The 22,130-nt window shown below is 46.4% G+C and overlaps 1 protein-coding gene across 1 annotated transcript in view; it reads right to left on the reverse strand.

Moving 5' to 3' along the window:
* LOC104038607 (mitogen-activated protein kinase kinase kinase 3) overlaps positions 1–22,130 on the reverse strand; it is a 94,346-nt gene that overhangs the window by 34,090 nt on the left and 38,126 nt on the right. Inside the window, exon 2 of the mRNA XM_075706545.1 lies at positions 8,059–8,168. Coding sequence (XP_075562660.1) covers positions 8,059–8,168 — 110 coding nt within the window. The remainder of the gene's footprint in view (positions 1–8,058; positions 8,169–22,130) is intronic.

Genomic DNA, 22,130 nt, shown 5'->3' on the forward strand with positions numbered 1-22,130 from the left:
AAAGATATGGGCTCTTTTATGCCAATTTTTATTTGTATATGCCTCTCTGAACAGGGCCTGGCTGGTTCATCCCTCCTAGATGCTGGCAGTAAATCAGCCGGTGTGGGTTCACTGCACGTAGCTCCGCAAAGCCCTTCTCTAAAGAAAGAGAAAAAAATCAGGGCAAGGAACTTTCGAGGTTTCTCCTTACAAAGAAGCAGGACGTGTAAGGGGAAAAGCTCACGCAGCTCCGGCTTTGCTGCAGAAAACCTTTCAAAACACAGGTTTCACTTTCAGCGCAGACCCGAACACTCCACCGAGCTGGGATGTAGCACGCGCTGCCTGTTTATGCTGAGCAACACAAATTTTGCAGACAAATAAGTTTTGAAAAACAGCTTGTGGCTGGAAAATGTCAAAACACTTGTATAAAGCTCCAGAGAGAGAAGAAAAGGGGAAAGAAAAAAAAAAAAAGGCGTCATGACCCTGCTGCATCCTTTTCTTCTACATCAACAGGGCTGATGTGCTATGGCCCGAAGCCAACAGAAGTAAGCCAGCTGCCCCACACTGCTCCACTCTGCTTCTGAGCAGAGCAACAAACACACTGGCTGCAATAGGGGAATGAAAACCCACTTGTTAATGATAATGAAATCCCATTTGTTCATGGGATTTTTTTTTCTGATATAAACCACATTAACCTCTCGCCTCCCTCAAAGAAACCAAGACCTTAAGCTTGCAAGCATTTGGAAGAGGGATAAATACATATTTATCTATAGTCTGAGAAGCTGGTTAGTTTTCTTTTGCAGTCTTCCTTTGGTTTGCTTATGTTTTTGACCCACAGCTAAAGCTGAATTCATCACTGCTATCAGCAACAAATACTTTTTTCCCTTTTAAAAAAAAAGTGGGCAGTGCCCAAAGCACTAGGAAATCCCAGGGGGATGCAAAGCACTTCCTAAATGCTGGAGCAGGCTGTGATTTTTTACACCCATGGAAATCTGGTTTGGAGCAACTGGTTTGAGATTACACAGGGAGTCTGGGGCACTGCCAAGTGCTGGAGCAAAATCTCACGCAAGTCTGCACCCAGCATCTCAAATGTATGATTGAGGGGAAGGCAGCATCAGCATCTGCTCCAGAAGGACCTCAACACAACACGCAAATGCTTGAGGGCAGGTTGTGGAAGAGGTGCAGGTGGTAGAGGAAGCCGGGTCCTACTCACTTGTGCAATTTTGTGAGGAATGAAGACAACAGCAGCTCCTCCTTGCACAATCCAAGTCGTGCTATTTACCCTCCCTGCCATCAGATGTCAAATGAGGTTAATGGCAGCCTTGTTCTCCCCACAATCTAGAGGTCATTAGCTGGTGTAGGAGAACAAGTGGAGACATCCAAGAAGGGCGTGTGTTAAATACAGTGGAGGAGAGGGGAAAGGCCATAGTGCAAGGCACCAGCCTTAAACACTGAGCTCTGGCAGAGGATTTCATTGACCGTTTCACGGAGCACTGTGAGAGCTGAGGCAGGTAATGGAGCAAGCAGGGGAAACTGAGGCACGAGGTGCTTTTCCTAAGGGTGTGAAGAAAAAGCCCATCCTGGGGAAGACAAGTCTCCAAAGAGACTTTATTGCAGCCTTTCAATATATGAAAGGGGCTTTATAAGATGGAGACTTTTTCCAGGTCCTGTAGTGACAAGACAAGGGGCAACATTTTTAAACTGAAAGAGGGTAGATTTAGATTGGATATAAGGAAGAATTTTTTTATGATGAGGGTGATGAAACACTAGAACAGGTTGCCCAGAGAAGCTGTGAATGCCCCATCACTGGAAGTGTTCAAAATCAGGTTGGATGAGGCTTTGAGCAACCCGGTCTAGTGGAGGGTGTCCCTGCCCATGGCAGAGGGGTTGGACTAGATGATCTTTAAAGGTCCCTTCCAACCCAAACCATTCTGTGATTCATTCTATGAAGCAGAGTAGCAGAGCCAAGCACAAAATTTAGATGTTTGATCTCCTGGATCGTTATGTACTGAGCAACTTTCCCCTCTCCACACAGGTTTCCGTACGACATGGGGCACGGAGGAGCCCATGCCTCAGCTGGCGCCTCTAGGCCCTGCTGCGACACAAACAAAATAAGCGACAACCCCGACAGGAAATACCACAGTAATTCCCTTCGTTTCTGGAATAATTTCTTCTCCGAGATACTTGTACCGGCATTTCCTCCAGCCCTGCTAACAAATGGTATTTTACTCTTTCTTGCCATCTGCCTCGGAAAGGAAAAAGCAAAGCCACCGCTGTGGCCACAAACCCATCACCATCTTTTCAGGCTTTCCTTGAGGTATTTTTAGCTCCTTCCTCAAAACTTCTAATTTCACGAAGAGAAAAGACCACAACTGCCAAGCTTCAGAGGAAGCGCTGACGGGAATTGGGGAGGGGAAGGGGGCAACCGCTCCTGCCCGCGAGGCGCTCGGCCGGGGACCATGCTCCCCGGCAGGCTCGGCCAAGCTCGGCCCCCGGAGCTGGAGCAAGCGGCCCTGCGCGCTGGTTTAGATTAAGGAAAACATTGGAAAAAAACTGGAAAAAGTGTTTCCAAACGAGGTGAATCATGATCTTCTACAGAGATCCCTGAAGAGCTGACTGCTGTTTGTAATAATAGCACACACGGAGAGCAGGAAAACATGCTGTTAGGCCTAAAATGGAAGTAGCTTCGGAGGAACAGGAGGTGCTGAGCACCCTCGGCTGCTGAACACCCAGAGGGTAGATCAGATCGGGGGCACGAGTCCATGCTGAGCAACACCATGCCCGTAGAGAAGGGCGACCGATGGCGCAGGGGCACCCTTGCTGCATCGCCTCGACGGCACCGACTGCAGGCGGGGAGCCAGCGGGGGAGACAGCCCCGCGCCTCCACGTCCGCCCGCACGCTAGCATGGCACTGAGAGCTGAAACACCTAAAACTGCCACGCTGTAAAATCCCAGATGAGCGCCAGGTTGAAAGACTCCCACCCCATCATGTCCTCTCCTCCTCCCAGACGCAGCCACCGTCAGAAACAGCGTCCTGGTCGGACTCCACCTCTGTGGCTTGCTTTTAAAGCTGCTCTGGTCAAACCTCACCAGAGGACAGCTTTGCCCATGCTGAGACACTACAGGGACAGGGCCTTTGGATCACTCCTTCCATCCAAATCCACGCTTGCCTCACAAGCCACCTGGGACGAAGCCTCCAACTCCAGCATTAACCCTTCTGAGGTCAAGGAAGGCAGGAAAAATCATCACAAGGAGCCTCCCCTTCCTTTCAGCGCTGCACCAAGAGGGGCTCATTCCAGCTTTGCTCTTACCCACCCACAAGACCCTGGGCACTCACCTTGCCTCAGTTTCCCCTCTGGGTAGAACAGGGGCAATGAAGGAGACCCATTTCTGCATGCTGGAGGGTGAGCAGAGGGATTACATTCACTTCTCTCATTTTCTGCTTGTTGGATTAGGAAACAATGGGAAAACCCCCGCTGAGCGGTGCAGAGTTCAAGCATTAGTGCTCTAGTTACTCCTTTGTACAAAGCCACAAAGCGGTGGGATTTCTCCGCAACTTCTGGCTTCGGCCAAGAGAAATCAGCACCGCAGGGCCAGGCAGAGGGGACTTCTGCACCTCCCCGACGTGCACGTTGTTTGCATTAGTCCTGCGCTCACCCCTGCTTTCAGCAATGGGATGTTCATTACAAGCCAGACAGCTGGACCACATCCCTAAACCGCAATAGGAGATGACTAATCCGCGTCATTAGGAATTATCTGCACAGAACCCCCACGCGCTCCGGGTTATTCAGCAATCAGACAGAAAGGGGTTTGTCTGGGATTGCCCCCTTCTCCTCTCGGGGGGTGGAAGCTACAAGATAGCCTGGTCCCCCTGGATCCTTACAGCTCTTTTCCTCCAAAAAAGCAAGCCCAGCATGTGAACAGCTCAGAGGCCAGTGGAAAGATGATGTCTAGAGGGTTCATTGCTCCCTGTTAATATATATTTTTGGTTTATACAGCAGCAGAAATCACAGGCTTCAAAATGTTTATCCAAAACCACCTACTTAGCAGGGAACAGCTTTTGTCCCAGCTGGATTGCTCCTTGGTATTACCCTCTTAGCACTGAAGTCAGCTCCACACACAGACAAGGGAAAGCCTCTTGCCCAAATCCTTGGGACTCCACTGCCTTTGCTACCTCCAGCCAAGCGTTTCCCAACTGGTGCTGCTGCCCTCTTGGTCCCTTGCTTCTGCCCCGCAGGTGGGGCAATCCCTGCAGACCTCCTCATAGAGACTCCCATCTCCAAGGTGATATTTTCAGACCCTCATCGTATCCCCCAACGGTAAAACAGAGGTGATAAAGCCAAACTCCTTTTAGGCTGCTTGAAGACCTACAGAGAGCCCTAGAACATGAGCTGTATTTTATTCTAGCTATGAGCAAGCCTTGTTCTGCATCCAACTTGCCAAAGAAAAGAGAGTCCGGAGGTAATTTACTAAAAGAACAACTTTTAGGTCAGTCTGACATTTGTCGTACATGAGAAAACGTTCCTTGCAAGTATTGAACTTTATTGCCATGGGAGAACTTGCAATCGAAATTAAGGTGGCAGAGGAACCGCTAGCTGTCATCAGCTGTGACAGAGGCCCACACCAATGCCTTGTCATTAGACCGAAGCGCAGCACTGACAACCAACTTCATACTGCAAGTTGCCAAGCACTATTTATATGTGCACTTCCCTTTATTTATAGAGACAGATGCAAAATAACTGTTAAAATAATTGCTCCTTTCTCCTCCATGTTTTTGCTTGGGATTTCTAATTCTTTGTGGTTTCCCTTTTTATCCCACTCATCTTTCTCCTTCGTGATCACAATGCAGATCTTTATTCTGCTGTTTCCTCCTTCTCCTCTTCAGACTCGCCGCTATAGACAAACTCCTTTGTCTGTTCAGTCCAGGAGACTGCCTGCAAGGATTCCTTCCAGCTATGCCAGAGGATGCATGAGGAATAATGGAGTGGTAAAAGGAATAATGGAGGAATAATAGTGCAGAGGATGCACTACGAATAATGTCAAGATCATCCCTCTGCTCCCGAAGAACAGCTCCGTTTTAAAGATTGTAACTTACATGCGGAAGGAAAAGGGTGTCCATCTCTATCCCTCTACCCTGTTTTCTCACGAGGCAGAACGCGTAGTGGCTGACACACCTGACCAGCATTCGGGAGATTCAAGCTCAGCCATCACATCTGCTGCCAGCTGCCTGGGCAATCTAAGGAAGCTCATCTGCACCGTGCATCAAGTAGTGCTGTTCTCATTTCCAACTTGTTCTACCATGAGGCATTAGACATCCAGAAACTCAGCCTTAGTCCTAAACTAATATGTAAGGAAAGCAAACTAAAAAAAAGGATTTTTCTGCAATTTGCCAAAGGATGTTCATTTCACAAGATGATCTGAAGCAAAACTGTTGATATTTTTGGGAAGAAATATTGTGCAGCACACACCACCACAGACTACTTTCTTGTGTGGCCCAGGCCTACCAGGAATACTATCTGGCAGGCTCTAAGTTTCAATTTCTGTCAAGAGAGCACTAAGGAACCCCTCCCGGAGACAGGGATGAGATAGCACTTTGGTTGTGTTTCTCTGTGGACCAAAAAACTGCTGCAAGCCACAAAGGCACAGGCTAGTTAGTCAACACATTCTTGTTTAAAGTGTTTTTTGGTGGAAATTTGGAACACTGACTAAAGGATTCCCATGCCTCAAAAAAGCATTTTTCCCTGCAAAAAACCCATTATTATTTTTTTTTAATCTAACAGCTGAACGTCCAGGTCCAAGTATTTCAATGTGAGCATGTTGCTGCAGGGCCTCATAAGAGACGTGTACAATAAGCCTCCCAAGAGGAAAATTTAGCATCTAAATGCCCCATGCCTCGCTCTGCATCTCCAAGAACGGAGACTATGCAGTGCATCCTTCAGCCCAACCAGCCAACCTGATCACAGAAAAAAACAAAAAAGAGAGCGGGGAAAAAAAAAAAAAGCAGGAACACCAAGTACCAAAGGAACAACAAATCACAGGCATGACAACAGCATTTCTCTGCTAAAAAACAAGAAAAAAAAAAACCCTAAAAGTGACCCAAACAAGTCGTTTAAAAGTTTCTGAGCTGCAAAAATGAACCAAGTCCCCACTAATTCCACCTACTTTGGCCACTCCCCACCTCACAGACTAGACTCCCATCATCCCGTGAGCCAGACTTGTTCCAGCTAGTGCAATTTAGTGAAGCAACAATTCAACATACTCCAACGCCCTTCATCTCGTGGGGCCTGTTGGTCTGAATCCTCAACCCCGGATGCGCGACGAGAGCGGATTGCTGACTATTTGCGTCTCCTCCATCAGGGAGCTCTGAGTAACAATGAGCATGCAGCTACGGCTGGTCCGCTTATGGATAAGAAGAAAAATCATAAAGGAGGCAATGTTTTTGCAAGCATCAATGTTGTAATTGGGAAGGAAAGTTTGATTTCTAATATAATAAAACTAAATGCAAGTGGCAGCCAACAGTTCTAAAGCTGGTATCAGAGCACAACATAACTCTATTGGTGATTTATAAATGAAGATACAGAGTGGATGGGCTGTGGATAAGAATTTTATCTCAAGACATCAACTTTATGAAACTTTTGTAGATAAGAATCAGCCAATGAAAACTATTATTTTCCTTATTTTCAACTAGTTATCTGGTTAAATGTGTATCTGCAGCATTTACAGCAACAGTTTTCAAAAATGACAGCAGGGATCTTCCCCCATTGTGAGAAAGCAAATGTTATTTAAGAGAAGTCTAAAAAGCTTTGGTATCCTGAAAGCAACCCGAGATGGCTTGGTATGGTCCCCACCCATCAACTTGAAGAAAATGCTACCCTCAGAGCCATCCAAAGCTGCGCTGGATTGTCTGCTTTGCCTGCAGCTGCAGAGAGCCAGCTCTGAATTTCTCCAGTCAGTTTTGTAAACATCTTGGACTTATTTCAGCATGAGCTGAACACAAATCCAGTGATTCAACTTGGACAGCTGCTACCGCCAGGACACACTTTAAAACAGACATGCTACGTGCACACTTTTCCCCTCTGCATCCAGAGTTCTTTGTTAGTAGCACAAGTGCCATTAAAATATGCATGACGACAGTAAATGACAATTTGTTTTCTTCCTTGCTAGGCATTCAGCAATTGCAAAGTTGATTGCAAGCCTATTCTAAGCCATAGCACTAGATGTGGAATTTCAAGTGGATTTGCTCGCATGCTTCTCCAGCAGCTTCCCAGTCCTCTTAATTATTTTTCCCCTTCTTTTTTTCTTGCTATTTTGACAACTGAATTCTTTCTTCACAACTTTTGTGTTCGCGTAATATTTGTTCCATACGCAAACAGGCTATTAAATCCACTTTAGCTATTATATCAATGTCAGCGAATAATTTCTGACATTGCTCAAGGGAAAATGTTTTTGCTCACCAAATCAACTCTGAATGTGCAACAGGGCCAAAATGTTTGGTTTTAGCAGCATAAAGATAAACACCAGTAATTAACATTTAAACACTTTATGTAAGAATGACATTATTCCTCCCGAAACAGCCTGGGTGTCTACAGCTCAAAGTTGGCAGTCTGTCTTTCAAATATCTGAAGTAAAATGTGCACATGATAAATATTGTATTTCGTCAATGCTGTCAATAGAAAACATGTGACTAATCCAAATCTTAAAGCTGCATAGACTGTAACAAGTTCTACTACTTCCAGTGCTACGCAAGAAAAAGAAGTGCCTTGGGGTAGGATTTGAGATTTAAAACCAGTTTCAGGCTCTATTGCTGTATTTGTGAATCATCTGGGGTATCACACTTCTCCTCTGCTCCTCCATTGCTCCTCTGTGATACAGGGATGCCTATAGCTTCTTTTCAGCTCTTCAGAAAGAGGTCCTAAAGCTTACGCCTCAGTAAAATTATGTCATTTCTGAAGTGCCGAGCTCCTGCAGCACTTGTTAACTTAAGTTCTAACATTTAAATTGTGTTCTCCCAGCATGGTAAGCACCATGCCCACCTCTTTGGTCTACTGGAGTTTGGGGTGGACTCAAGCAATGCCTTACCTGTTTGCTGCAGTGGACGCTGTTTTTATTCCTGTTGTTGTCCAGTAGCCCCCCGCATTTACCCAATGCTGCCAAATCCTTCATAATAGAGTTCAGAGCTTCTTCTTCATCTGCAAAAGAAGGAGAAACACTGAAGCGTGGAAGGCAACCTTCACCCCTGGACGCACAGAATAAAATACGGCATTACAAATAAAATCTTTCAACCCAAATGGGTCAAAAGACATGATGTCTAGCCTTCCTATTAAGAGAGCCATTCAAAGACTACACCACAGTCCCTCCCAGCCCATCGTGTCTTGGAAATACAGGTCTCCATCACAGGTGAGACAGATCCTCAGAAAAGCCAGTGGCTGAGTGTGGGTGACCACTGCTCCTCCAGCTTCTCCAGCCCATAGCCCATGTCTGCAGTCCATGGGGCCCTTTGGAGAGGGACCCATAGGCCAGATGCACTGTCCAGGGGGCTGGATCCAGTTTGTGAGGTATAAGGTGGTGCTCTACAGGACAGAAACCTTTCAGGACCCAGAAAGCTCACGCAGCAGGTGATGGAATACACCACAGTTCTTCATCTCCTCCTTTCCTCCCTCTTCATTAAAGATGCTCAAGAGCCACAACTGAATTTCAAAACTAGAGCCAGTGAGAAACCACGGGAGAGGGCAAGAAACTCATGAGAAGAGGTAACAAACTCAACTGTGCTGGATAGAAGAGAGACACAAGCTGAGAGCCCATATGGTATTTCCGATTTCTGCAGTAACTAGAGAACTCTGAAGGACCCATTCAATGTGAAACCAATCTCCTCCTTTTCAACACTTTTACATCTATGGTTGTGGTCACTTAAAGCAGCTATAAACTATTACATTGCAAACTACCAACCACGAGCACTAAAAACCCTATCAAGACCTAGGGCACAGCATACTCATTAGGAGGGTGTGAGAACCCATTGCACGCTCCACATTCATGATACAGTCAAGACAGGCAGGTATTAGGCACATGCAGCTGTTACTGCAAAAACACAAATACAGCTACCGCATTTCGTGTAAAACCAAGTGTCTCCAGGGTGTCCCGGAGCACCTCTCCTACGAGGCCAGGCTGAGAGAGTTGGGGTTGTTCAGCCTGGAGAGGAGGGGGCTGCGGGGAGACCTTAACGCGACCTTTCAGTGCTTAAAGGGGGCCGATAGCAACGATGGGGAGAATCTTTTTAGCCAGGCCTGTTGTGACAGGACAAGGAGTAATGGTTTTAAACTAAAGGAGGATAGATTTAGACTGGATATAAGGAAGAAATTTTTTACAATGAGGGTGGTGAAACACTGGAACAGGTTGCCTGAAGAGGTGGTGGAGGCCCCATTGCTGGAAACATCCCAGGCCAGGCTGGACGGGGCTCTGAGCACCCTGCTCTGGTTAAAGCTGTCCCTGGCACTGCAGGGGCTGGGCTGGGTGGGCTCTGAAGGTCCCTTCCAGCCCAAAGCAGTCTGTGATTCTATGATAGAGCAACCCCTACACCAAGCCATCCTGCAGATTTAACTCAAAAGTCTGCAAAGATGTGAAAGATGACAAAAACTGTATGAAATCAGACAGGACTGGACCCAAATATTGAGGTCCTTTCCCCAGGGAGGTATATGTCCTTGATCCTCATGCTCAGATACAACATCATCTCCTCTTTTCCCATTGCTGGGTTGTATCAGGACTGAAGTGGTAGGGCAAAAAAAAAAATGTGAGAAAAAGACTTCTCATGTGTGCTGTGCACCTAGAGCCATCTCATTAAAGAAATAAGGGGAAAAATGGGGGAAGATGTTCAAAAACCAGCATCGCTTATTTTAGAGCTTAGAAATGAGCTCATTAGGAAAATGCCTACATTTTCCTGTAAGCAATGTGTGTGTACATATATCTAAGATATAATATAAATATATATCAATAATATATAATTAATAAAATAATAAAATTCTTATCAAAGTACATTAAAGTGCAACTCCCCTTCCACATTTCCCTACCCACTAAAAACACAAGTATGTTTTTCCGGAGGGGTGGCAGGGAGCATAACCTGAAACGCTACAAGAAAACACTCAAGAAAAAGATAACTTTCAGTTGTAGTTCAGGGGGAAAAAAAAACAACAAAACCAAACAACAAGAATGTTCCCAGTTTGGGGTTTGGGTTGGTTTTTTTGTTGTTGTTGTTGTTAAAAGGGACCTCTGGGGCCAAGCATAGTTTTCCAGACAGATTTTGTAGTAGGAAAAAAACCACAAAAAAAGAAGAGAAAAAAACCTTTTTTTTTGTGGAGGGGGGAGGGAAAACTTAAAAAAAAAAAAAACAAACAAACCTACAAAAACAAAAACCCCACACACCACCCTCCAGGAATTTTCCACCGAAGCTATAATCTCTAAAATGCCCCTCACCCCTTTCTTTTTTCCAACCCGAGTGACAACAAAAGTTTCCTGAACTCGCTGACACAAATCGCAGTCCCTAATGTCCTGGGGAAACAGGGCTTCAATGGGCAGCGGCAGAGCCGGGCTTTTGCTAGCAAAACCACCCGATTCTCCACTGCTCTCCCACCTCCAGACCTCCCTGCACACACACCTGGCAGCATCCGCCAGGAGATGCATCTCTGGTTCACCCACTGGTGCCCTACTAGGATATTCCAGGACTTCTAAGAGTCAGCACTGCCTGTCCCAAGGAGGGACAGCAGGGTTTGCTGGAGGTCAACAGTAATAATAAAAAATAATAACAAACCAACAAACAGGGACAGAGTAACTTCAATGTTTTCTGGAGTGACTGGCAGCTGCTCCCACCATTCCTCAAGAGAAAGACCTGGCACCCCCAAGAGCTGGCCCAAACCCCCCATAGGCCACATTCCAGAGAGCTCCCACCATATCCCATGGGTACACGCAAGGATTAACCACACAGCCGAGAGCAACAGCATGAACCACGCTTTTGCTAGGATGGCTGACAAGCACATGGCATCACTGAAGACATCAACAAAGAGAGATCTTTGAGCTGAAGCGGATCCTATCACTATTACCACTAGAGATGAGTATTCAGGGTTACTGCTTCAGTGTTATTCCTACAGGCTCAGTTACTTCGCCCCTCGTACAGACAGTAACCACAAGAAATTGCAATGAAATTTCACTAGAAGGAAGCTGGAAGTGAGCAACCCTGCAAAACGCAGAGACACTGCGATTGAAAATCACCTCTGCAGGGTGTACAGACAACCTGGATGTCCTTGCTGCCTATCCTACCACATGGCTCTGATGCTGGCCACCAAGTCAGGGTATTCAAACTAACTTATGATGAAGTTGTTTACTGATCAAGAAAGCAAGGAAGGCCAATTTCCTATGGACTTCTGTCTTCTCCTTAAACACCAAGGGGTTTCCAACGTCTAGGAAAGGTTGGGTTTCTATTACATTGCCCTCAAAGCAATAACTGAGTCTTCCTCCGCTTACCTACCCATCAATTTTGTCAAAACTTTTTGCAACACAGTCTTCTGAGTCCATCAAATATAGGTTTAAAAATTCCTGGTGCTGCAACCCCACCTGCATGATTGTGAAAGTCACATTTCCTTAGAAAGACAGGCTACACACCTCTGCCAGAAGTGCCCTTTTGCATCTCTCCCAACACAGCAAAGCAAGAAGCATCCACTCACTTTCAGTAACTGCTTAAATTTAGCCTATTTTCAGAAATACCCATCAACTTAATCAGCCTAGAATCAGTGGTGTAAAACTGGGCCCTAGCTGTCCTGAATCAGGTACTAGAAGGAAAGGTCCCTTCCAACCCAAAGCATTCTATGATTCTATGAAAAAAAGACAGAAAGAGAAGATATTTCTAATAGTTAGGCTGTCAACTCAGCACCTTTGTTCCTCCATCTACTAAAAAGCCTATGCCAAAGAGCATTCTGAAGAGCATTTGAGAGTTTTTTCTTATAAAACATGAGTGTTATTTGTCAAAACCCCAAAATACACATCCATGCCATCACTGCTACAAAATAAGATAAGACAACTTCTTCCTATAAGAACAGGAAAGGTTGTTTTCCACTGTTGGAACGTGAAAGAACATGACTTAAGCACAAGCAGAAATACGTTATTTCCTTGAAGTAATGTATTTCTATGTGCTTAAGTAGCTTTGTCACTACTTTTAACAGTGTGTTTTTAGTCCAAGAGAACTGCAATTTTAGAGGGACTATGACCAAAGCCTCAAGTGTTCAAAACAAAGCAAAAAAAACCCCACACCATGCTCTGAAGTAACTTCAGCGCAGGAGCACAATTTGCATCATCGGTTGCAAAACTGACACTTCCCAGTCCTCTCCATGACAGCTTTGCACAGGAACTGATGCTTTCCAGACTAAGCCTCTTGCCCGTTCTAATTACTGCTCTTGGGGTCTCCAAGCTGACTCCCAAGATGGGTGGAGAACTTTGTTCCATGGAAACAAGCAGCCATCTCAGCCAGTTCAGTCAAAATTCAAACAAGCACTGAGGCTTACTGGATAATTAAATCCAAATGCCACTCCCAAGCCTCTCCAGCAAAAGGGGAGTCACAGGCTGCTCGCTCTCCATCCGGCTTGGTTTGAGCAAGCAGAGGGTGCAGGACGGATGGCTCTCCCCAGGGGAAAATGCCAGGGAATCGAAAGGAATCCCATGCCCAAGGGACATGCAAGATCAGGTTCTCCTGATCTAGCACTGGCAGGACCCAAATATGCTTCAGCCTTGTGAGAAGGCAGCACTGAAACTACACAGCAAACATCTTCCCAGGCTCTGCCATGGCTCCAGAGTAGAACAGCTGCAAGTTGCACAACACCAGTGAAGTATCCGCAGAACTCAGATGGACTCAGAGACTCATGGAAACCACTGACTTTGCGCAACGTGAGCAGGTTCTTGCTCCTGAACAACCTTCTGGCCCAGCTTCACTCTTGCACCGTTTTGTACAAATTCACTTAAGGTATTGTAGTTTGACAGGATGACTTACTTGTACAATGAAGCCTGCTCTCTTCCCAGCATGACGTTTAAACAGGAATATTTCTACTATGGAAGAGCAGGACAAAGAAAAGCTGATTACGCAGACAGCAAAAATGAAATGTAAAAATCAATTGTGTTTGGCGCTGTCACTTTGTCCCCTATGTCTCTTCTTCCATCCTCAGTTCTTTCTTTATTTTCAGCCCTTTCCCTTAGTAGGAAATTCATTTCTTTCTTACCTACTTACCATCACCACCCCAATTTCACACTTTTAAAATCATCTTTGTATGACAAAGGTCATTTGATCACATCACCAGCCCACCCAATCAAGGACCACTTCCAACCAAATGTAATAGAGGTCCCAAAGATACTAATTTTACAAAGGTTTGGGGGTGGGGGGAAATATCTATAGTCACATAGAAGAGACAAACACACAGAAGAAGTCAGCCAAGAGCCCTCCCAGGAGGCAATGACAAGCAGAGGTACAGTGGACATGGCAAGGTTGGGTTTACACTTTTATTAAAGTACAGTGATCCATTTTGTCAGGATCTTGTAAAAAACAGAATACTTTCTTCTCTCATCAAGTTTTCAGTTCTGTAAGATGTTAAGACTCACAGGTCCAAGGCACTACCAATGTGAATCTAGGGCATTCAGCACTTAGTAAAATCAACTACAAAGTGAAATCAGAAAGCCTCAAGATGACACATCTCTCAACCCTGCAGATACACGTTTCCGGTGCTGCTACATGGCTTTGGTTCCAGCATGCCTGCGGGGGAGAGGAACTTGGAGTTTCAGTCTTAGTACAGCAGGCTCACTGCTGAACGAGAAGAAGAAAAAAAAGAAAAAGCAAGGGAGAAATAGCGAGCCTGAAGGTCAACACGGACCACCCAAAACAATTCAACGGTCAGGAGAGAAAGCAAATGAAGAAGGGACAAAGGAATAATTTAGCTGTGTTCAGATGGTCTAGACAGTGCTGTTATTGTTGGCTTCACTAATAGGTCATTACTAAGAGGCAGCTTACGGTAGTTCCATGAAGCTGCTTCCATCAACACTGCAAAATAAAAAGCACCAGCTGGATGAAGCACACAGACAAGCCTGCAGAAGTAGAACAGAGTCTTGTAAAAGACGGCAAGTTCTGATTTTGGCCTCTTTCACACATGAGGCAGAGCCGGGGCTGGGAAAAGTCGGGGAAAAATCCTGGGCGTTGCAGAAGAGAAGAGTATTGTCCTCTGAGTCATTACTGAGCAAGGCTGGAGCGCGTAGCTAAGGGGCCGCACGTTGTCACATACACTTCGCTCGGATCCAGCGTAAAACCACAGACGTGACCACTTGTGGTCACTAAAGATCCCACTGTGCTTTTCACAGCTGTGATGCTGATAGCCCAGTTCAGCCCCTGTGCCTCTGTAAATTCCAGCAGCACCCTCCATCTCTTGCATCTACCTCTCTGGAAGGTGATGCAACTGCTGGGGATATCCCCGGGCAGAGGGAAGAGTTCTGTGAAGGCTAAGAGGGGATGAGGAGAGGATGGGAAGCCTCACAGAAATATTGTGCCCTTCAGTAAAAGACCTTCCAAAATGCAAGACTTTGAACATATAGTGAAAAAAATATTGAAATGTAGTAGAACATAGGAACAACATGACTATGACACTAGCAATCTTAACTTTGGCCTACAAAGGACACCAGCCTTTCATTTTCTCTGGTTTTGGAAAACATACATTTATTTGATTAACTGGTATATGACATTTATCATTTACCAAAGAGAACGCTCAACTGAAAGCCAAGACTCAGTACCTCAGCATCACTCAGCACCTGCAAAGGGCTGTCTCTGTCCTGATGGACTTTCAGCTAAACTGTCAGATGGAAGGAAAGATGAGCTGGTTTTTTTGTCTCATTTGATGGACAGGAATCTGAGACAGACAAAAGTCTTGCCCAAGACTACACAAATCTGCAGCCAGAGCTAAAGAGGTTAACGGAGCTTAAATTCAGAAAGGACTTAACTTGACCTAGCCTTCCTGGCTGCACACAAAGGTCACAGAAATTCATTCAGCAGCCTCTGCATCACGATCTTGACCTAGAATCACACAGAACAGTCTCTTTCAGAAAGCTGTCCACAAAGTCTCAGTGTGAAGAGCTCATGTACTTATTCCAACAGCCTCTCTGTAACAAGTTATCTCTCTAAATTCCAGTTTGAGGATAGCTGGCTTTGTATTCTACTCATTAGATCTTGATATCCCTGTATGTTAGAGACCCCTCCATTAACAGAAATCCCCCCCCATCTTCTGCAGGTATTCACTGACTGCTATCTCATCCCCTTTTAATCCTTCTTCATTTAACTAAATGGAAATGTATAGCTTCTTACATTAGAGTTATCCTTCATTCCTACAGCTCTTTCCAGTTGCCTTTTTTTTCTTCATGAAGAGCAGATACTGTTCAATGACCACAACACCTTTGCATTTCTATTTGCAGTGTAAGCATGGGGTAACAGCAAACTTGGCCCACGCGCTACAGTGAAAGCTCGTGTCTACCAGACCAACAGCAACTTGGACTGCCCACTGCCTTCGTTAGAAGGTCAATGTCGTACCAGTCCTGGGTTTGCTTTCCTGGTCCAGGGAACTAGACAACACTAACCTCCACAAAAGCAGGTGTCAAAGAACTTGCTTGTGAAGACAAACGCTGCCTTTTCTCCAAAAGCCAGAGGGAAAAAAAGCTTGGAGATGAAGAGAAAGCCAGGGCTTTTGGGTTTCTTCAGTACTTGCAAACACTGTCAACAGACATGTACTGCCACCAGGATTCGGGCCCTGCACAAAATACCAGGGGCAGAGGTACCAAGACAGCATGGACTTAATGATCTTAAGGGTCTTTTCCAACCTAAATGATTCTGTGATTCTAAATAGCAGAAGGGATCGAACAGTAAGTAAACACTGTCACAGTGACTGTCCCAGTCAATATGAGGAAGCAGAGCAGTAAGCTAGAAGCTCAAGCTCAAGAGCCTGACTTGGACTACAACAACAGCCCCTAAGCAAGTGAAGAAGGGACCCAGACACTCTCACAGGCAGCTACAAATCCTGTGTTTTGTAACTCACCCCCTTTAGAAGGGCTGTCTGTGAATGACCTGCGGCAAAACAGATTGCTGCATGCATCCGTCTAGTGAGAGAGATGCAGATGAACCTCCACGTAAATTAAACCCACATGCACAAATCATTTTGCCACTGTCTGGAGCAGCCTTCAGTATCTGATAAAGAGAAAAATCATCCAATTACCCTCCCCCAGCCCAGATGACCGTGCACTGCAGCAGACAGCAGTGGAGCACGTTCCTTTTGCAAATCACCAAAGGCTCGCCGGCAGCTGGATCCTGCTGTGGTTCACACTCCTGCAACCCCACCCAAGGGATGGCAAGGTCACCCCTGTGTACGACTCGAGGGCAGGGCACAGCTCAGCAGGTCACACAGAGCAATTATACGTGAGGAAGTGAGGAAAGACCCTTCTGATATGGAGGATTTCTTGGCAGGAGTTTGCTCGCTGACGTCTTAAGCTTGGGACGCACAAATTAACATAGATAACTAATGCTGTGAGGTGCTGGGATTTCTTGAAAGCACGTTTCTCCTTATCGAGGAGTTACGATGCTAAAGGGTGCACCATCTAATAGGTATAGAAGGCTGTTAATACTTCACCTGACAAATCGATGGTAAATGTTTGCTCTCCATAAATGACATCATTTTGGATTTTAAATTTTGCTTTTATGGCACAACCAGTAACTGCTTTGTGAAAAGAAACAAAATCAAACCCATCAGAGGCTTTTGACAGCTACAGACATCCATCACGCCAAATGCCCAATAAAACATCTGTGGTTTTAGGGTACAGTTATATTATCTCATAAACCCTTTTCACAGGGGTAAAGCTCATTTTGAGAGTTCCTGCCTCCTATTCCCCCTCTACCCCATGCTATCCCTCAGGTGACCCACGTAATTATTGGTAAAATTGCAGTGAACAGATCAGAGAACCTGTTTAGATCAAAACCAGCCCTTCCCTTTACATCCCCTTGCAAAAGGGGACAGAAGTTAGTGCTCAGGAATGGGCTTGAGGGAAAGGCAAAACTCTGTTTAAAAAAGCTAAACCAATTATTTTTTAAACGACAATTAGTAAAACTGTATATCACATATGTAACTAATTCTTATCACCACAAAAACTTGACCCAACCCATCCATAAATTAGCCATGTACACAAATAAGCAAGCACCTCCAGTGTAATGTTAAGTGATTGGGCTCTTAACATTTCTCAGAACACTCAGAAAACAGCGAGACAATAAACTAGCAAATAAATATGTTATGTCATAATGTATTGAGATAAGGTATATGCGATAATGAAGAACTTCAAGTGCCCTCTGAACTTCCCCAGGGAAAATAAAAAGCTAAGATAACACTGCTGGGAATTCACCTCTGTTTAGGTAAGGCGAGAGTGATGCCTTAAAACGGTGATTGGTACCTTGCAAACACCAAACCCAAAACCTTTTGAGGGCATTGAATAGCAAGTTTTATCACTTACATAAAAGTTTCAGTGGCTAATCCACAAATCATACAAGAAATTTCTCTTGGCGAACGCAAAGGGCTGTGGCACAATACCGATGTACCCTCGTCCCAGAGATTTACACCAGGGACTTTTGCAATGGAAAAGAACTCGGGATCCAAAAGGTGTTTGGTTTAGCTCAGCAGGGAGGGAAAGTAGGGTTACGTCTGCGGTTCATTACAACCCTCTGCTCCCAAAATAGCCATCCCTCTGACAGCGCCGCGCGCAGTAAAATTCCACGGGATCGGAGCTGCCGGCAGAGCTTTCCCATGCTCTGCAACGCGCCTCTTCCTCCACGGCCCCATCCCCGTGCACACTTGTCACCATACGTCCCCCATACATCCCCGCACTCGCGGAGGGCGGCGAAGCCCGGCTGAGAAGCCATTTTCCCCCCCAGATACAGCCCGTGCAACGTCCCAGCAGTCGGATTCTTAGGGCGAAGCAGCTTGGGGATGAGGGCATGTAAACTCTCTGGCGTTACAGGATGAGGAGAGCTGCTCCAAGGCTGCACCGTGGAGGGCGTCTGAGGCGGACAGCTCGGAGATGGGCAAAAATCTTTGCCCTTGTGGGGTTTATCCCGTGGCTTTCAGATAAAGGGCTTGGGCACATAACCCGGCCTCCTCCCTCCTCCTCACAGCCCCCCTCCTCCAGCAGCGCAGTGCCGCTGGGCCCTGTAACAACCCGTGGGGCCCAGCCATGGCACCCCACACCCCTCAGCCCTCCTCGGCTAAGGGGGCAAACATCTGCGTTAGAATTGGGTGGCGTTTGGGGGCGGAGGGGAAGATTTGCTGAAGAGGGCAGAGTTGGGGAAAACAGGTGCTGCTCCTCGTACCCAGCCGGCAACTTGGATGCTGGAGCAGGAGACGTGATGGTTCAATACTAAAAACCACACCAGTTTTTAGTGATACAGAGGGTTTCAGTGCTTCTCCAGCACCGGCTGACGGACCCCGCAGCCTGTCACACAGGGCGGTGGGGCTCAGCACAGGCCCAGCCACCATGGCACCCGGGGCTGCAGCAGGGTGCACAGGCCCAGCCACGTCCCCAGGCCGTGGGGGACAGGACAGGACCCTGGTGCGCTAGTCATACCCGCCCTCTCTCTAAGAAGTCACCCCTCTCAAACTCTTCTCCAGCCCCCAGCAGGCATCGTTTTGCTGCCAAAAGGGTGGCAGCCCTGAATCAGTCCCCAGCACCGAGCACACCACGCGGGGCTGGGACCCACAAGAGTTCTGAAGAGCTCTACGCTCCTTAGACTATTTTTATATTTAGTCAGCTAAGCAAGAACAGCACCCAAGCCCTGCCCTGTGACCTTCCATAGCTAATTGCCAGCTTGCTGCCAGCTTCATCCATGCCACCTCATGGGCCCCCAGCCAGCTCCCCTGCCCCCTGCGCTGCTCCCTGTAAGGGGAGCAGATGAGGCCACCCCATTCTGGGGGAGGAATTTGGCCATCCCCACACATGTATAGGCCGTGACATGTTTTGTTAGCGATCACGGGTGTGACTGGGTAAGCTGCTTTGCCTCTAAGCGCCTCTAAACTTGGCTGTGAAGCGGGGACCGTAACACAGACCGCGTTTTGCAAACCCATTTGAGGCACAATGAGAGCGCACCTCAGCCCCCTGCTACCGAAGCTCTTGAAGAGACCTAAAGCATGGCAAAGATTAAATAAGCAAGTCTCTGTTAGCCAAAGAGCAAGCATTTACCCTACGGAGCACCAAAGAGAAACTTAACCCAGCCTTGGCTGTTCCAGCCCTGCACTGGCTCCTGCGCTGGGCAGCTCCCACGTGCGGCCCTGGGGAAGATGGGGGGCAGAGACAGGAACACGGCAGTGAGAGTCAGGGCTTTCCTATAAAAGCACAGAGTGCTGCGAGATAAGCCATGCTAAATCTCTGCCTCCTGGACAAACCCATTCTCATTTGCTTTTGAAGATTAGTTAGTTAGTCTAGGAGAGCTGCAAGCAGGGGCTAGACCCTTAAAAAGCAAAAATAACCACATTTAAGAAAGTTTTGTATGCCCATAGCTCCGCTGAGCATTAAAAAAAAATTAAATACAGGGGCTGTTTGGTTTTATGGCACGATGCATTTTGACCCACAGCATCTGCATGCAAAACTGCTCACCACTTCAAAGGTACCGGCTACTGGTTTCTCTCTCTCATTCCACAACAAACTTTCACAGCTCTTTTGCTAACCCTGCCCTTTGCTCCACAGACACTAGCTACCTTTTCTTTTAATGGATTATCATAATTTAGTTGAACTTGGGGCTATTTCTCCAGCCTGTTTTCCTGCTAAGATTAAAATTTGCTCCTTCTGAAGAAGGGCTTATGTGCCTAAAAGGCAGCCTGGTTTTTTCCACCTCTATCAGTTTGGTCTAATAAAAGACACTACCTCTCCCCACAATCCATACCTCTCTTGAGCACACTTGAAAGGAGAGAAATGTTTACCCAGCGAGAAACATAGCTGGCAAGTTATTTCCCCTGACTGCCTCAGATACCTTTGAAGGTTATTTGTGGGCTCATAAAGACCTCTTTCTCCCTAACAGCCCAGCTACTTCCAATGCTCAAAGCCACAGCCCAGAGCCTGTGCTGTGCCTAATCTGTTGCTGCAGCAACGGCTGCAACGTCCCAAATACAGCGATGCAGGTCCGGTCCCGCATTCCCCAGGTGCCCAAAGTGCCTGGCGTGACCCTACACAGGAGCCCTGGATGCAATGGGCACAGTGTCAGGAAAGGGAGAAGGAGACATGGACACCTCTTAACTCGGACACCTCTCAAAAATAAAAAAAATCTGATCTAGAAAGCCTGATGTGCCTTATTATAAGATAAACTGCTGCAATTCAACCTGAATTTTGTTTTTAATAGCTCTCAGCATACAAAGAGCAAGCGAAGAGCAAAGAGCAAGAGAAGAGCAAACCCACTGCCTTAGATTGAGGAATAAGGAAAACAAGGCACGGGAGAGCTGAGACATCAATGGCTGCGTGCATGGGGATAGGGAGAGTCAGTCTGTTTCCCCCCCCAACTGGGGCAGTTCTCTCCATCTCAACAGCCCCCCAGAAAACACTAAATTGGGTTAAATGGCCAGACCATGGCTGTGCAAACACACCCCCTCCTCCTTCTGCAAGCTGCTGCGCCTTCTGCCAGCCCAGCCTGCAGTCATCTTCTCCAAACACACCCACGCTGTCAAGGCAATACTGTGAATAAGCGTCATTCTCCCATCTCCCGCACCTCACGTTACCTTTCTGCTGAAGCAAAAGTCACGTTTGCTCCAGCAAAGTACTGAAGACCAAAACCTTTGAGTTATATGTACATAGGTAGAACAGCACAGATAAGCGTTCCTGGAGTTTTTATCATCAGAAACACACATGCATGTGCACAATGTGTAAGCATTTCATAACCAGAATTAACAATACTTAAATAATTTTTAACATTTTTAAACAAGAAGAAAAAAGTTAGGCAATAAACATGTTGGTGCTTTTTATACCACCTTCTGCAGTTTTTTAATATTACTCTTACTGTGGTGTATGTAAACACAGCAATTTTTAACCGCCATTGACCATGGTCCTTCCACTGTGTTGTATTGGAGACATGAACACGTTTAAAAGTGTCATAAGCACTCGCTGGTGCACAGCTACATTTTGATCAAGGTATAAAGAGTCTTGGACTCTCGTGGAGAGATGGCAGATGGAAATGGACTGCAAGCTGGAGGGATTGCTCTGGGCCAGGAGTGAGAGGTGGGACATTCTGCTTTAGGACATGTTCTCCAGTCCAATTCTTCACCCATTACCAAGGCTGAGAAAATCAATGTGAGAGGCACATGTCACTTGGACTCTTTGAGGCCTGAGGAGAATGGCAACCCAACCCATTTTTAACCATGTTAAAAATTAGTTCATTATTCATCCAACCAGCAGGAATTGCAGTACCAAACCGACAGCAGACAACCACTTCAGGCTGTGGCACTGTTTTGGATGATCAGTGACCAGAGAGGTGTGTTGGGGACCAGCCTTCCTGAAGACATCTCTCTCGGACCCATGCTCAGTCATCTTACCCCACTTCACCTCCATATCCAAGACCTGACCCACTGAGGAAACATGTGGTCAGCTTCTGAAACAGTGACAGAACACCTACAGCATGACCACATCTCCTCCTCCAGAAATCACAAAGTCCTTTCAGCGCCATTTCCACCTACAAACCATCCCACTGTTCTCACCACCTTCCTTTTCCATACAAAGAAAAAGTCAAATGCTTCAGTACAAATACAACCATTACACATCTGGAGTAAATTGTCCCAGGACAACTCTAAATGGGAGCCCAAGTGATTTATCGAAGACCAATGTGTGAAGCAAAACCAGAACAATTCTGTCCCGAGATCCTATGCTGTATCCCGTTGCTCTCCTCTCTGAAATTAAGTCCTCTGATCTATCCTGCAGAGAGCTGTCCAGGTCCTTCACAGACAGCACTAAGAGTGTAAGTGTCAAGTGACATGGTCATGTCCGCGTCTACACTTCGTAAGACCACCCAGCGCCAAGGACCTCTGCTTTGGCTGGCTCCAAGCTGGCACATGTAGAGACACTGTCTTGGACCTGCCACA

Source organism: Pelecanus crispus, chromosome 2 (assembly GCF_030463565.1).
Source record: "Pelecanus crispus isolate bPelCri1 chromosome 2, bPelCri1.pri, whole genome shotgun sequence".
In the NCBI taxonomy this organism is placed as follows: domain Eukaryota; kingdom Metazoa; phylum Chordata; class Aves; order Pelecaniformes; family Pelecanidae; genus Pelecanus; species Pelecanus crispus.